Below are 18,302 nucleotides of genomic sequence, written 5' to 3' on the forward strand. Positions count from 1 at the left end.
TGGTTCAGTACAATGCGTGATGAACCCCCCTCCAATGGGGGCCCCATCGATGGCTTGAATCCGGCATGGTGTGATTAGTGGACGAACGGGGATCTTGTGCTGCTGTATGGGGGTCTGGTCAATGAAATTCCCCGCTGCTCCTGAATCAATCAGTGCTTCCAAGGTACAACACAGTCCTGAGTATTCTACTATGACCGGCAGCAAGAATGCAGATTGAAATATGCTCTGGGTTAAAGGACCCAAACTCACACCTGGCTGATGTAGCTTAACCGTTCCGTTGTCTCCTACATCACGGCGTTGTTTGAGAGGGCATTGTCTGACGAAGTGCTTCTCCTCACCGCAGTAGAAGCAACGAAGCTCGCAACGCCGTCTCTCTCTCTCCTCCGTGTTAACCCGTGCCCGCCCCAGCTGCATGTGTTCAGCGGGGAGACTTTGCACCGCAACATCCGCCTCGCTGCTTACTGGGCGGCAGCTCTGTAGCAGGCAGTCTAGGTGAATAGCCAGGCTAATGAGTGTATATAGAGTTAGCTGATCATCACGACATGCCAGTTCTGTCACTATATCCGGGTTCAATCCCTGGCGAAACATAGTCTTGATGGCTGGTTGGTTCCATCCGCTCCTGGCCGCGACAGTACGAAACTCTAAAGCATAATCCGCTACGCAGAGTGGCCCTTGCTTCAGGGTCAGTAATTCCTCCCCAGTCTCCCTGTTGTCTGGGGAGTGATCAAACATGATCCGAAATCGCTCCGTCAGTTGATCCAAGGTAGTGATGGTGCTGTCTCCCTGTTCCCATTCTGCTGTGGCCCAGAGCAAAGTTCTCCCGGTCAATAGCTCCATGAAATGGATCATTTTCCGACTCTCCGGCATGCATGGGTAACTGGAGAAAAACAGGGAGCACTGGAGGAGGAAACCCCGGCAGCATGCCGGATCTCCGTCATATTTCTCTGGCGCCGGTATGGGAGGAAAATGCGCAGTCATCGGTGTAGCGACCGGCACGGCTTGAGCTAGCCTAGCCACCTGCTCCGTCAGGTTGGCTAGCTGTTGTCTCTGGTCACTAATAATCTGACCGTGGCCTTCAACGGCTTGATGCCACCGCGGATCACACGCTGCTTCCATAGGAAGGCAACATAATCTGTCACGTACCGTTGAGAACATGGTAGCAGATGCAGGAGACAGATTCAGGCAGTATAATCCAGAGGAATGGTCAAAGTTCGTAGTCGAACAGGCAAGGGTCAGGCAATCATGCAAACTAAACAAAATGGGGCAAGGCAGAAATCGAGGTCGGGGACGTAAACATTGTTCAAAGTCACTTTGCAATAAACACGGTAGATAAGGCTTGGATAACGACAGAGAAACAAGTCAGCTGAAGGTTTACTTCGCAAAGTCTGTATGCATCCAAAGTCTCTTACATGCTGTGGTAAGAGGGCAATAATGATTGGCTGCAAGTGTGTGTGATCAGAACTCCGGGGAAGGTGAGCGCATGCGTGTGTGGGAAGTGTAGTCCTCAGCGGCCATGTTTGAAGTAAGTGTTGCTTATCGGGAAACCGAGTTGTGGCTGGGCTGAGATATGACACACTCCTCTTCCAATTTCTTGTCAGATGATATCAATCCACTGCCACACCAATGTCTCTTTGATGTCTGATGTAGAGTCCTCTTGCTTATATCAGAGAACAAGCCCTTGCACTTTTTGCAATTTTAAAGCTGGCAAATTCTTTCTAGCTGATTTTGGTAGTACAACACAAAAGGATGTGTTGTTCAAAAAACATTCAAAAACCACTGACACACAGAGGATTTTCTTTTTTTGTGTGTTACTGCCTCCTGAGACAAAACAAAATTGCATTTTCCAGCATTAAAGTGCAGCATTATAAGTTCTGCCAGGAAATAATTGTAGTTAACAGCCCACATATAGTCATTCAGGCTCTTAGGGAGTAAAGGGACTCAAATACACAAAAGGTTCCAGAAGGACTGTGGCAGAGTTCTTAAATGTGGCAGAGGTAGAAGTGATAATTCACTTAACCTGGAGTTCTTCAATGTGGCAGATGTGGTAATGTGGTCCAAAAGTGTTACTTCACTAGAATTCTTTATCATACTATGAATAGTCAGTGTCTCTAAACTGCAGCTCAAGTTCTCTCTCTCTCTCTCTCTCTCTCTCTTTCACTCACACACACACACACACACACACACAGTACTCACATACTGGAGAGACTTGGGTCACGCTGTGCTTTTTTAAAAATAAGTCTGATATCTATCCCTTTCTTTTCATGTTTAATTGACCCTATGTAAACATAAGAGTCTATAGTTACATCTAAGCATCCAATTATATACATTTTAGTCAAATCTCAATAGTAATTACAAATCCCCTTTATCATAACTGTACCTTAAAATCAACTACCTGCCCAAGTTACTAGTTAGATCATGGCTAGCCATACTCTGCAAGTAACTTAGCTAGCTATAATTTCTTACACCTTTACAATAGCAAACAGTCTATGTGCAATTGTGGTAATCTTTTGAGTAACATTAACAGACTGATAATAGCAATTGTTTGTTTTGAATTCAAGTATGAAATTCTAACTGAGTTAATGGATTGAACAATTGCTAATTGTTAACTTGCTGAACACTGACAGATGTAGCCTACTAATTACCCCTTAGCTAAACATTCATATACTGTAACTTACAACACTGCACTCAATATGTGTGTATTACTAGCACAGATATAAACATAATATTAGGCTAAATTGGGAACCGATCTCTCCTGTCGGATTAACTGTCTGTTAATGGAGCCAAAGGTCTAATGTTAACTTACACAGCAACTCAACTTTCATAAAAGCTGTTTGGAAAACCTCAACCCAATATTAAACCTTAAAATTTTCTTCAAATATGATGTTTTCACCAATTGCAAAAAGAGCTCTTCAAGCTGCGGAAATATATTCTCTTCTTCTGTATGTTCTTCTTATTCTTCTGTATCTCGCAACCAACATTAATAATCACTCGTCCTCGTCCTTGATTTGAATAACGTGCCAAGTCGCTGCCAAATGTCAAAATAAACGCTCCTTTCAACAAGAGGTGAAATGCAAATGAAATTTTGGGGTTAGCACCCAGGATGCGAGATATCTGGGGTGTTCAATGCCACCCCAGACACCCCTCTGGCTCCACCTTGGTCTCATCAGTCAAAAGGATATTGTTCCACAACTTTTGTTGTTTGTTCAGATGCAGTTTTGCAAACCTAAGTGATGCTGGCATATTCTTTTTGGAGAGAAGGGGATTTTTCCTAGTCATCCTTCCATGAAAGCCATATGTGGAGGTGTCACGTAATGGAGGGTTGAGACAGGTGCAAGTGCAGATAAGAGCTTTATTGAAGAGAGGCAAAACGTGAATCAAAGGTGTGGTCAAAAACAGGCAAAGGGTCAGGCGATCGGCAAACGGGCGAGAACAATATCAAAACTATGAAACATGAAACGAGGAACGACGGCTTGGTATACAGAAAACACATGTAATACTTCGCCCTGAACATAGACACACAAGGGGTTTTAATACCAAATGTAAACAGGGAATAACACAGAACAGCTGAATACAGTGATGACACATAAGGGAACAACCAATGACAATACAGGGGTGGAGACAGGACAGTAATCATAACAAATGCACACATTTCAAAAGTAAACAAAAGTCAATGTTACTTAAAACCCGGAAGCACACACTCATGCTTCGAGCTTCGGAGCATGCTGCGTGCTCCCGCGCTAGCATGAGGGGAAATCGTGACAGGAGGCAACATGTGGTTGAGTACTGGTATCTGAATGGAGGGCGAAGCTGTAAAAAGTGAGTGGTAAGGATCTGCACCTGTCTGGGATTTTGCTAACGAGTGTTCTGTGTTTTAGTGAGCGGTGGCAAGGATAAAGGAGTAAAGAGGGGAGAGACAACAATGAAGGGAGAGAGAGGTGAGCAGCACAGAGTCATGTGTATGCACATGTGTATCAGAGTTTCTGCTACAAAATTTAGGTGCTGTAGGTCACATGATATAGATCTTGGGTTTTTCTTTAAAAATCTGAGCAATAAATGGTCTGACCTTGGTCTGAATTTGCTGAGACACCCACCCTTGAGGAAATTGGCAACTGTCTTGAAGGATTGATTGATCAGCAGCAACAGTTACTTCTCTGAGGGCATGGCTGATGTCCTTTCTTCTTGGCATGATGTAAACACACACCTGAGTGATCCAGAACACCAAACTGCCAAAGGTTCAGTTTTATATAGGTAGTCGCACTTTTTGATGATTAATTAATCTTGTGCATTACATTAATAACATCTGACTGTTAATAACTCTCTTAATGATTGGGGAAGTAGGAAGGGTATACTTATTTTTTTTTTCATTATTGTTGTTGTTTTGTTGCTGTCCCCTGAGGTTATTTGTTTGTTTATAGAAGTTGGTGAGGATCACACAATTGTTATTTAGGTCTTGATAAATAAAAACATAGAATTGAAGGAGGGTGTGGTTTCTTTTTCCCATGACTGTATGTAGTAGATAGCCTGGATTTTCTCTGGATCATTTTTGGCACTATATATTGTACTCTCATTCATTACTGTAGAAATGCTGCATTTTGCAAATTTTTGAGTTGGTGGATGTACACACCCCTTCGTGGATTGACACCTTGTAGTGGTGAAGGGGCTTGTGTACTTCACTGAACCTCAGGGCTATATCAGTGAGAGACAAATTTAACACACCTCCAAAAGGACTTTTTCTGAGTGGGGTTGAGGACACTGATAACAACCATTAGTGATGGTTGCTGCTGTGTACTGCTAGCAATGTAGTCCTCATGTTGAGTTTTACATTTAAAGAGGACTTATTATGCCCCTTTTTTACAAGCTATTAATATAAGTCTCAGGTGTCCCCAGAATGTGTCTATGACGTTTCAGCACAAAATACCCCACGGATCATTTATTATACCATGCAGTAAATACCCCTTTTTGGATGGAAACAAAAACACACTGTTTTCGTGTGCGTTTCTTTAAATGTAAATGAGCTTCTGCTCCCCGCCCCTTTTCCTGAAGAGGGCTGTGCTTTACAGCTCATACTTAGGATACTATGGCAATGACAAAGGCAGGTCAAAGTGCATGTTGTTCGCGAGCAGCCAATGAAGACCAGAGGTGGGTTTTTTTTGTTATAAACCCACATAGGTTTGTGCAGGAAGTAAGTCTGGAATTACTGACAACTCGTTTCAGGCTGTTCAGAATTGGTTCTTTCTTTTGGAAGACAATAACTCCATTTGTCATGCACTGTAATTTTTGAAATTTTGCAGACTTTTTACATTCACAAACAGCTATATTACACACTACATGAAAGGTAATATCTGAAAAAGAATTATAGGGGCACTTTAAGATGTTTTTTCAGGTTGCTTCTGTTGTAGGAAGATGCTGTAGTAGTCTGCTCTGCTATGGCTACCATCATTAATCATGAAACACAAATGCAGACTGCTGTCATTATGTGTGCTCTCTGCATTAGCATGACATCGCACACTATGCTTATGTCACATAGTGTCACAGGGTATTGGATGTTGGTATCAGAGCATGTTTTTCGAGTATGTGTACACAAGCAAGGTATCAATACCAATACAACTATCTGGACTGATGCATCCCTACTTGCAAGTATAAGTGTTAGAAATGAGAATGGTTTCCAACATGGTAAAATTTTCACATTTTCTATCTTCTGTTGTTCTGAAGGTGGTGAAGGGTTGATGGGCTCACTCTCTGTGATGGGGCGAGGTCTTTTGCAGTTTGGAAGAACAGCTGTTGCTCCTCTGAATTGAGAGAAGCCATTTGAGGAGGTTTGGGTTTTTATGGTTTATGGAAAAAAGATGTAAATTAATCTTACTGAACTCAAGTCAAAACACATTTCTGAGATTATAGGTTTATACATCCTTGCCATGAGATCCTCATATATCACCAAAACAGTAACTTTAAAAGCTGTTATTGTATAAAAACTCAAAATGTATGCATAATGTTCTACAATAACTGAAGCAATTTTTAGAATGATTGTTATTGGAGATGCAATGTTTTTACACAATATTACAATTTATACATTATCTTGAGTATTCAGTTAGACCATGTTACCATCACCATGCCTGTGAGATCCTGGAACATAACAAAGTAGAATGTTACATACAGTAATGTAATCATAGCTCTGAAAGAGGACTGCCAGGACATCTTGTTCACTTTCAATTTCATTAAGAAGACTTATTTGGCACATGAGTCGAGACTCATATCACTAGACAGCCTGTGAGCAACTAAGCAAGTGACTCTTTCTGTGATTGTCTTTTAGTACTAGCGCTTCCATATGCATGATCAGGACATTTGTCTGTTTAAAATCCCTGCTGTCCCAGCAGCCGATTGTCCAGAAATACACTCAGACAGTGACACTGCAGGGGCTCTAAGGCATCTTGCTTATACTTTGTCTAACACTTGGGGTGCCTGGCCAGTTGCTTTGCCTGTAGTAGAGACTGAACTTCACAGTCAGTCAGTGAACTGAACAGTCTACCAAGCTGGTTTGGGTCTTGCACCTTTGTGGTCAGAGCCTTGTGTGTGTTAGGGGTTGAAAATTAACTAAGAAATTTTTAAATATGATGCCAATTGATGAATTGTGCCCTGGAAGTGTGCTCAGGCTCTAATCTGATGCAAATATTTTTTTATTGGCATCCTGTTTAACACCATTTGTTATTGCAGTTTAAAAAAGCCAACCTTGCTTATAGGTATTGGCTGCTACCTTTTTCTCTCAGGGAACCCCAGACATAAAAATGCTGTGTGATTTGAAAGAACCACAACAGACCATCATTTCAAAGAAAGTACAAGATCTCAGAGCTGCTTCGTTATTCATGCTTAGGGAGTGCTAGGGGCTGAAAGTCTTTTAGGTTTGGTTTGGATTTATTCCTATTTTAAATGTGCTTGCATATTTAAGAAAAAATAGAAGTATAAGTATCTAACTACAGTAGGCTACCTAGTACATAAACTACATTAAGGCAATGGCTGTTCATGCCTACTGAAAATAAAAGCGCTCTAAAGATTTAAAACAACTGCTGTTTGTTTTCATCCTGAGTTTGAAGGAATGCAATAATTAAATTGTTGGACCATGAACAACAAATCTACATTGTTCACTCTATTATTCCCAAATAAAGACAAAGTCAGTGCTATATATTTTCCGTCTACTGTATGCATGAAATATCCCATAACCACAAGAATTATAATTTTCTTCCAAAAAAAAACCCTTCAAATTGTTTCAGGATATTCTTCCTCTCTGTCTATCTTCTGATATAGTACATGTGTATAACAAACAAGGAGAGTGAAGGAAGCTGTACAGGAGTGATGGGATGAGAGCAGGTGGACAAATTCTAGCCGAGTGAGTTCAGAACAGACACTAGAGCCGGGGCCTGCTGATAAAAGCACTGTGACGGCTCAGTAGAAATACTGAATTCAGCTTCCATTAGCACAACTGCACTAATGCCATGGTAGTTCCACTCATAAATTTGCTTCAGAATTGTTCAGCAAATGAATCATCCAGGGTTACTTGGTCTGTAAGTGAATTTCACTTAATTTCACTGGATCCAATAATGCAAACGTGCAAATGCCACCAAACATGATAAGAATGAGAAATCAGGATGGAGCCAATGACTCTGGCCCTACAGTTATTATCTAACATATTGTCGAATTTCAATTCTTTTACCAATTGTTCCATGATATGCCATTCACTGACCATGGGTTTAATATAGCCTGTCACTTGGACTTAATGTACTAGTCTGTCTTCACAGGCCAGGCCTAATGGTGAAGCCAGTGACTTATTGCTTTCTTAATACTTTCCTGATTCTTGCATTACACAAAAAAATCTATGAATCTGTAAATGAAGCTTTCTGATTACTGATGAACAGTTTAGTGACACGTGGTTCCTGAGAGATTTAAGCAATTCTACCCAAATAATTTATTGTTGTAAAGGTCCATGTGAAACAATATTTTTTAAAATATATCGTTCATTGGCAAGCTTCATTGTGTCTTAAATGATTCCCCACTTTTTAGGGAAAGAAGTGGGCTAATCATGTGCCACATTCACGAAAATGTCTCGACCAATTCTACTTTGAAAGCATAGGCGCTGATCCCCCCAGCATCCATGGAAATGGTCTACAGAAAAACACGAGATATTCCACATAAATTTTAACCAATCAAAAAATTTTTTGAAATTCAGGAAGCTCTCTGATTGGTGTATCTCACGGGTCGCAATATCTACCATGCTTTCTATAGACATAGATAGAATGCCCGCCTTTTCAAAGTGGTGGCGGGCGTGATTATCAGACCGTTGTCATAAGGTCAATTCGTCTTTGCATTTTTTTTTTGTCTTTTTTTTTTTCTTTGCATTTAACATACAAATGGACAGGTTTGTAATAAAAATGAAAAATTCAATTGACACTAGCTTCTCTTCAATTAGTAGCAGTGCTGCTGCTACTTCAGATGACCAGTCATCATCGACATCATCATGTAAAGACAACAGGAGCAGTGAAGCCGGGAGGCAAAAGAATTCTTGAACATATCGAGATAACTGGAAAAAAAAACTTTCCTCTGGATAGCATACGATGCTACCAAAAACAAAATAATTGTTGCATGAGCATGTTAACCGTTTCAAGTTATCGCAAGTGAACACGCTAAGTGTGCATAATATTTTTCTTATAGTCTATAGAAGCTGTCAAAATGTTTTATACAAATTTCTTGTGTCTAGTCTCTGCTTTTGTAACTTAAGATCTGGAGCAAGATGAATTATTCATTGTGAGTTTGTTAAAATGTTTCACATTATAAATTGCTGAATATTACATACACACACACACACACACACACATATATACATATATGTATATACATGTGTATATATATATACACATGTATATACATGTATATATATACATGTATATATACATGTATATATATACATATATATACATGTATATACATATATATATATATACACATGTATATCCATATGTATATACATGTATATACATATATGTATATACATGTGTGTATATATAGAGAGAGAGAGAGAGAGAGAGAGAGAGAGAGAGAGAGAGAGAGAGATAAAAGGGAGGGGGGCACCGGCAGAAACAGAAATCGGCGCCTATGAGTCAGTGTTGCATTTACGATCATTCAGATCAATACAAGCTACCATCAGCCCGGAAACCTACCGCTGCTTCACACAGGTGACATCGTGTTTAAGGATAATTTTAATTTAGGTTACACCCATGGAGCTGTGTAAATGTATGCACCCATTCACAAAGCAAGGATCTCGGAGTTGAGATCTTTTGTTGATGCGAATTATCACACAGCGCATCAAAATAACACCGCATTTTGTTGTCTCGGTGTGGGCAATGACCCCTCGTCGTCCCTGAAACTACACAACAACATCATGTAAAAGCTTAGATTTTAAAAATGGGCTACATATGGGACTCTGAAAACCGATTCTCACTCAAATCTTTCTGCATAGCCCATGCCGCGTGTGACGTCTATATATGTTACTTAAAATACAGAAGCACGTAAAATACAGTCTTCTGTCGCAGAATAATTCGGCACAGAGTAATCGGCCAAGCGAAAGTTTCAGAAGTGACTGCTACAATATCATGTATGTGCATTGAAAGAATGTAGAATGAAAGTCAAGAGCCTGAGAACAGCATTTTGCAATGTAAGCGAATGCTGAATATTACCTTGGGTCAGGATGATTCCGCACAGGAAGCCCACCCAGACCGCGGCGATTAAAGCACGACTTTCAACAGAGCGTGTGATTGGCATGACGAGATGCGCACACGCACTAAACAACGCAGAAATCCAGTATCTGTGATACAGCTCCGTGAAACCGGCAGGATGTAAATGCAGGGATTAATCGAGGAGGGAAGACGTTTCCGAGTGACCATTACATTTCGGATCCGCTCCCCCTCTAGCAAATGTCTCTCTCTCTCTCTTTCTCTCACTGCAGTGTCTCGCCGTTCTCCCTCCGCGCACCTCCTTTCAATAAAAGTTGCCCCTTTTTGTGTTGCCATCGTTAGGTCCCAAAACTGGATTTCACTATAATATTATACTGTCTGATAATCACGTTATATTAATGTGTTAGCAGACTAAATGTTGGTTGTTTGAAAGAAAGAAAGAAAGAAAGAAAATAAAAAGATACAAAGACAGAAATAATGAAAAATATCAAGGCTACTGCCTGCTCATAAGTCGTACTGAGTTCACACTTAACCAACGAGATTTTCACTGGTGTAGCCCACTAGAAAATGTATATCAATAAATATCTTAAACAGAATTTAAAACAATATAGATTCATTAAAAATGAAGCAGAATGTAAACCACTATAATTTCAAATACGTTATTTGAACCAGTTAAAATGTTTCATGTTGATAATTTCGACCAATTAACACCATTCTACACATAGATCCCGCCTTGATTGACAGGTGACAGGGAGAGTGTTTTTTTTATTTGTTTGTTTGGTTTTTTTTTGTTTGTTTTTTGTTTTTACTGCGCAGACAGCACAAAGAACACTCATTCTAAATTGTATATAAATCATTCTATATTTAAGTTATCAGTTGTTCTGTCACCGTTATTGTTTCAATCCACTATCTCCTACGTACCCTTTAGTCTTCTGATATCTGGTCTACACATCATCTATATAGTACATATTTCATATATGCTACACTAACATTTAATTTTATTTGACAAGGTGCTCAAAAATAAAGGCTCCTGAAGGATGGTTTGGTGGTTGATGGTGTGTCTAAAGGTTCTACTCTTCAGAACCTTTACTGAGTGGGAACTTTATGTTGTAGAGTTCTATATGGAACATTCTTCAGTTTGTTCCCCCAGAAACACAAACTGTTGAACCCTATTCTGGGTCATTCCATCTCAAGTGGTCCAATAATTAGTTGGTTGCTTGACTGTTTTATTTTATTATTATTATTATTATTATTATTATTATTATTATTATTATTATTATTATTTATTTTATTTTATTTTATTTTTTTTTTGAGTGATTACCTCTATGTATTGGTATTGCAAAACAATCAATTTTTTTGTTGTTGTTGTTTGTTTGTTTTTTTACTTGGTTTAACTACAATGGCCATCTTTGTGTCACAAATTTGTGTCACAAATGTGACATTTGTGCATAACATAATCCGGAATTAGATACCATTGCTGAGCAGAACAGACCAGAATCACATGCCAAGTCATGTGAAAATATAGCCAGGTGCCTGAATTATCCCTAAAAACGGAACCAGTGTCCTGGAAAGACTGCCCAGGAAGCTCATAAAGAACTCTGGACATTTTAGAGATCAGATACGAGAAATCAGTGCTCAGATGACATCTTTTGCTTGTGATCAAGTGACTATCAAAGAGCTTTGTTTTTTAACACCTATTAGCTGAACTGCTATACTTTGTGTGATGGTTACTATTAATGTCTCAAATAGTGTTTGGATGCAGAATGTGGGCAATTATTAAAATCAGTTAATTCATTGACAGTTAAAAGATGATGATGATGATGATGATGATGCAGAAAAGAACAATTGTTTTTCCAAAGAATCTAAATTGTTAGCTGTCTTGCTGAAATGGAACAAAGTAAAGAGAGACCAATTCATAACAAAGATGGTTAAAATCTATGCATAGCCATTTGACAGATAGAATGTCTCTATTCACTAATTAATCTGGTATGAGATGAGGGCTAAAGTTCAGGTCATAAAGACTTATCAAACACGTTCATGGTTCAATTCATTGTGGTTTCTTTTAAGGATTGTGATATTTGATTATGTCTCTTCCACTGTAAAATTTATTTCAAAACTGTATTTCACTGTAAAATTTAACACATTTCAGTTTCATGTTTGCCACTACTGATATACCTAGAGAAAAATGAAAAAAGTTTGAAGTGTAAGATCATGAGTTTGAATCTCAGGAGTCCAAGAAAGCATACTTGGCCCTGCACTCTAGGTGGAAAGAATGGCATTACTCTCTCCATTAAGCTCATGTACAGTATCTCACAAAAGTGAGTACACCCCTCACATTTTTGTAAATATTTGATTATAACTTTTCATGTGACAACACTGAAGAAATGACACTTTGCTACAATGTAAAGTAGTGAGTGTACAGCTTGTATAACAGTGTAAATTTGCTGTCCCCTCAAAATAACTCAACACACAGACATTAATGTATAAACCACTGGCAACAAAAGTGAGTACACCCCTAAGTGAAAATGTCCAAATTGGGCCCAATTAGCCATTTTCCCCTCCCTGGTGTCATGTGACTTGTTAGAGTTACAAGGTCTCAGGTCTGAATGGGGAGCAGGTGTGTTAAATTTGGTGTCATCGCTCTCACACTCCCTCATACTGGTCCCTGGAAGTTCAACATGGCACCTCATGGCAAAGAATTCTCTGAGGATCTGAAAAAAAGAATTGTTACTCTACATAAAGATGGCCTAGGCTATAAAAAGATTGACAAGACCCTGACACTAAACTGCAGCACGGTGGCCAAGACCATACAGCGGTTTAACAGGACAGGTTCCATTCAGAACAGGCCTCGCCATGGTCGACCAAAGAAGTTGAGTGCACGTGCTCAGCATCATATCCAGAGGTCGTCTTTGGGAAATAGACGTATAAGTGCTGCCAGCATTGCTGCAGAGGTTGAAGGGGTGGGGGGTCAGCCTGTCAGTGCTCAGACCATACACCACACACTGCATCAAATTGGTCTGCATGGCTGTCGTCCCAGAAGGAAGCCTCTTCTAAAGATGATGCACAAGAAAGCCCTCAAACAGTTTACTGAAGACAAGCAGACTAAGGACATGGATTACTGGAATCATGTGCTGTGGTCTGATGAGACCAAGATAAACTTATTTGGTTCAGATGTTGTCAAGCGTGTGTGGCGGCAACCAGGTGAGGAATACAAAGACAAGTGTGTCTTGCCTACAGTCAAGCATGGTGGTGGGAGTGTCATGGTCTGGGGCTGCATGAGTGCTGCCGGCACTGGGGAGCTATAGTTCATTGAGGGAACCATGAATGCCAACATGTACTGTGACATACTGAAGCAGAGCATGATCATTATGCAGTATTCCAGCATGATAATGACCCCAAACACACCTCCAAGATGACCACTGCCTTCCTAAAGAAGCTGGGGGTGAAGGGAATGGACTGGCCAAGCATGTCTCCAGACCTAAACCCTATTGAGCATCTGTGGGGCATCCTCAAACGGAAGGTGGAGGAGCAGAAGGTCTCTAACATCCACCAGCTCCATGATGTCGTCATGGAGGAGTGGAAGAGGACTCCAGTGGCAACCTGTGAAGCTCTAGTGAACTGCATGCCCAAGAGGGTTAAGGCAGTGCTGGAAAATAATGGTGGCCACACAAAATATTGACACTTTGGGACCATTTTGGACATTTTCACTTAGGGGTGTACTCACTTTTGTTACCAGCGGTTTAGACATTTATGGCTGTGTGTTGAGTTATTTTGAGGGGACAGCAAATTTACACTGTTATACAAGCTGTACACTCACTAGTTTACATTGTAGCAAAGTGACATTTCTTCAGTGCTGTCACATGAAAAGATATAATCAAATGTTTACAAAAATGTGAGGGGTGTACTCACTTTTGTGAGATACTGTATGTGAAATAACGTTCACCTCCAAGAGCTTCCAGCTTCTCCTTTGACACTGTTATAAAATAAATTATGGCTTCAGGTGTTTCAGAGGATTCATATGTTAGCCTTCACCCCAACCACCCCCCCCCCACCCCCATGCAGGGATTTCAACATTGTATCACCATTGATTAAACGTGACAGATTCAATTTTTGCCTTCGATTTTGCAAATTGAATCAATCTTAATATTCCGATGTTGTTTCAAAGCCATACGTTTCAATATTGAGTAAACTATAAATTGAATTTCCAATTCACTCACAATTGTGCATTTAATTACATTATAACCTATTTTTGTTATAGCCTAGTTCGCATTCAGAACAACACATGACAATACTTGCTGAATCTGGTTTAATGTAGCCTACATTTTTTTCCAACTCAGCTGTATGCACCTTGTTGCTATACGATTTCTATATCATGCACACAATAAACACCTCAAAGTAAGTCAGAGGTAAACCTGGAATGTTATTAAATAAGATGGTAAACATTGAATGTTATTCAATAAGATCGCAGTGGAACAAGAGATTATGGCACCTTTCTGTATAAATTAAGGAACACAGCTGTTACAATTCAATCTTCCAAAGATCTGCATTCTTTTAACATTCAGATTTCTAAAGTACTGTTAGCTTTTATGGGGGAAAACACATTGTATATGCTACCATAATTAAAAATTATACTCAAATACTTTTTACATAATATATAACAATTTTATTACTCTGAATAAACAGATTTTTTAAATTATTATTATTCAGGGATTAATTTCTCAAGAATAAATTTAAACAGTCATTCATACAACTATGACAAAACAACAAGAAAACAAACCAAATCACACTAAAATAATTTTGTATAAATGCAATCTTAAAATAAATGGACAATTCTTTTATTCTCTTTGGTACAAAATGCACAGTTCAAATCAATATCTTTACAAAACCTTGCAATCACCTGTTTTGCAGGAATAAATATTTTTATGGACTAGCCCGTGATGCCATGGTTTATATGCTCCCCGTCATGCCTAGCAATGTCTTATTGCTTTAGTTTGGTCCGCACAAACCGTTTTGGTGATTGTAAAGAAGAGTTTTGATGATTTTACTTTTGACCAATGCATGTTTACATTTTTTAAAAATCTAAATGGAGGTGAACAGAAGCGAGTTTATAATTCTTTCACGTTATAGTGAGGGGAAACAGCAAAATGGTGCCACGATTATCACCAGCTAGCCAAAATCACTTTTACACACTATTAAAAGCCCAGCTCCATTTTTATGTGCTTAAAAGGAGGGGAACCTCCAAAACAGAACCAAAAGGCGCTCAAATTATCACCAGTTGAGACGTTAACCTAGCAACCAACACAAAAAATAAAGCGTATGTTATATCTTACACACTTTAGGTCAACTAGAAAAAAGAACTCTAAATTGGTAGGCTAACATTGCTTGCGATTTGTTCCCTGACTAACTTATAGCTATTAGCAAACTGTGGTGTTTGCTTTACCAGGAATTGGCATCAGTCATTTTAGTAATTTCACTCTTTATATGTAAATTAAATAGCATTTTGCATTACAAATATTGATTACCTATAAATCTAGAACCGTTAAATGACAATCTTTGCTGCGCTCTTTCATCATCGTCTTCTTCTTGATCTCGTTGGCCACTGGCACTATGCAGATTGCCGCTCTTCCTACAAGTGCAGACACATCACAGTGCTACAGTCTCGTGTGATCTCACAAGATTACACCACCAGTTCCTGGAAAGTTCCATACAGTACAGCTCAGAAGGAACAGTTAAAATGGCCTCAATAATATTTGTATTTTCATACAAACCAGACAGTTTTATAACTAACCCTGTAGATGATAATACAGCAATATATGATCAACGATTAGAATGTTTTACTCCCCTTAGAGAGACCGAACTAACTTCATTAATCTCTTCAGCAAAATCATCAACTTGTATTCTTGATACCTTACCTACAAGTTTCTTTAAACACATTATTTCAGGAATAATTGAACCCCTTCTAAAAATAATCAAGTCTTCCCTTAGCACTGGCTATGTACCGAAATCATTTAAATTAGCAGTTATCAAACCCCTGATTAAAAAACCTGACCTTAACCCCAGTCAGTTGTCCAGCTATAGGCTGATATCAAATCTGCCCTTAATCTTCAAGATATTAGAAAAGGTTGGAGCACAGCAGCTATGCTCATTCCTACACAGGAATAACATTCATGAAATGTATCAAGCAGGATTTAGGCCTCTTCATAGCACAGAGACAGTCCTGGTTGAAATAGTAAATGACCTACTATTGGCCTCTGATCAGGGTTGTGTCTCCTTGCTTGTGTTACTTGACCTTAGTGCAGCTTTTTTTTTTTTTTTTTTTTTTAAAGATATTTTTTATTTTATTATTGCTCCACAAACAGCAGGGGAGTCAGTGCTACACTGTGTTTTATACACACACTCCTGTGTTCCTTTCTTTTTTCCTGCATCTGTTCACAGACTAGAGGAGGAGTGGAAAAAAAACACATCTATAGGTTAACTGGCTGAGATAAACTGGCTCTAGATCTGAAGGAGTGTGTGTGTGTGTGTGTGTGTGTGTGTACACGCTTCATCACACCAGTCCATCACTGATTATTTCCCTAGAACAGCACACCACAGAGTGTTTAATTCCTTACAGATGAATAGAATAAGACACAGTGACACAGGTACAGGTTTGAAAGTGGGCCTTTGCTTGAAAGAACACACGCTTCATTCAGTAGACATTTGACTTGCAGTGGCTTTATGGCCTGGTGTTAAACAGTTACAAAGACAGCGAGAGAAGATGTGCAGTAAAGCTCCAGCCACCATCCCTTCTGAAACATTACACTGTCAGCATCAGCAGCTAAATATGAGAAACATGGACAAAGGTTTATTTTGATGATGTAGAGAAAATCTGAGAGAATTTTACTGCAGAAGGTCACACTCTGAGAATAAGAAGCGGGAGATGGAGCTGTACACCTTAGACGTGTGTGAGACGTGTTAGTGTACAGACTGTAACCACAATCGTGTAGCACAGCTTATGAACGAAAAAAACAATGACCAATGTGTGTGTGTGTGTGTGTGTGTGTGTGTGAGCTTAGTGCAGCTTTTGATACTTTTGATCATACTATTCTCCTTGATAGACTAGAAAATTTTGGCATTAAGGGAATAGCCCTCTCTTGGCTCTTCGGTCTTATTTGACCGATCGCTATCAGTTCATAGATATAAATGGCGACTTCTCCATGCATACCGAAGTTAAATTTGGTGTTCCACAAGGTTCTGTTTTAGGTCCACTGCTTTTTACTTTATATATGCTACCTCTGGGTCAAATTGTTTGTAAACATAGAATTAGCGTCCACTGTTATGCTGATGTACACAGTTGTAGGTTTCAGCAAAGCCAGATGACAGGGTTAGGGGTTAAAAGACATTAGACATCGGATGCTTATTAACTTCCTTTTACTTACTTCTGACAAGACAGAAGTACTTGTACTAGGATCATGTGTAGCTTGAAGTAAGCTTTCTGATTACATAGCTACTCTGGATGGACTTTCCGTTTCATCATGAGTCTACGTTAGGCCACAAAGAGTAACCAGCTCACAATTCAATGGAATTTGACCTTTAAATAAGGGAAGCCAGGAATAACACAAACAGGTTTGTGTTAAAAAGTTGTGGTATATTATAACACACACACACACAGACATACACATTTACATATAACTGTACAGAGAACCAAACACCAGACGTACCTTCAGGGTGGGCCAAGGCCAAAATAATAAACAAAAGGATTCTTGGTTTGTTAGCTAGTTTACCTGAAAGGAAAATAACACAGAAAAACAGGTATCCTTCCCTAAATCCCTAAGCCAAAATCAGAGACAAAAGAACCCCTCCCAAAAGAAATGACAGCCACACCCTTACTGCTGGTGAACTGAGTGCAAAATATATACAGTGGTGTATAGAATAGCCAAACAGATACAGAGACAACAAAACTCACAGTCAAAAACCAGAACAGTAGTCAGAATATACAACACCAACACCCACGTAACCACCAATGTAACCACCAACACCCATGTAACAACCAATGTAACCACCAACACCCATGTAATCACCCATGTAACCACCAACAACCATGTAAGCACCAATGTAACCACCAACACCCATGTAATCACCCATGTAACCACCCATGTAACCACCAACACCCATGTAACCACCCATGTAACCACCAACACCCATGTAACCACCAATGTAACCACCAACACCCATGTAATCACCCATGTAACCACCAACACCCATGTAACCACCCATGTAACCACCCATGTAACCACCAACACAAATGTAATCACTCATGTAACCACCAACACCCATGTAACCACTGCTGGCTCAAATTTAGCCTATTACCCAAAAACACTTAAAATTCAACATAGAAGCAAATACTCACATCTACCTCTGAACCCAGTTGGAGATAGAAAAAAAGACACCAGCCGTGAGTGAGAAGAAGCAAGGGTCCAGATTTATTGGTTCCGTTCCACCACATGAGATCCACACCGATGAGAATTCTCAGAAGTGATCTTACACCTGGAGCTCAAGCTCCAGTATTTATACTGTATTTACACAGTAGATAACCAATATGTT

General features: G+C 39.5%; 1 protein-coding gene across 1 annotated transcript in view; it reads right to left on the minus strand.

Moving 5' to 3' along the window:
* LOC128620144 (uncharacterized) overlaps positions 1-11,314 on the minus strand; it is a 44,184-nt gene extending 32,870 nt beyond the window's left edge. The window contains exon 1 of the mRNA XM_053644845.1: positions 9,723-11,314. Coding sequence (XP_053500820.1) covers positions 9,723-9,807 — 85 coding nt within the window. The 5' untranslated portion in view covers positions 9,808-11,314. The remainder of the gene's footprint in view (positions 1-9,722) is intronic.
* Positions 11,315-18,302: the final 6,988 nt, after the last annotated feature.

This window comes from Ictalurus furcatus, chromosome 16, assembly GCF_023375685.1.
Source record: "Ictalurus furcatus strain D&B chromosome 16, Billie_1.0, whole genome shotgun sequence".
NCBI lineage: Eukaryota > Metazoa > Chordata > Actinopteri > Siluriformes > Ictaluridae > Ictalurus > Ictalurus furcatus.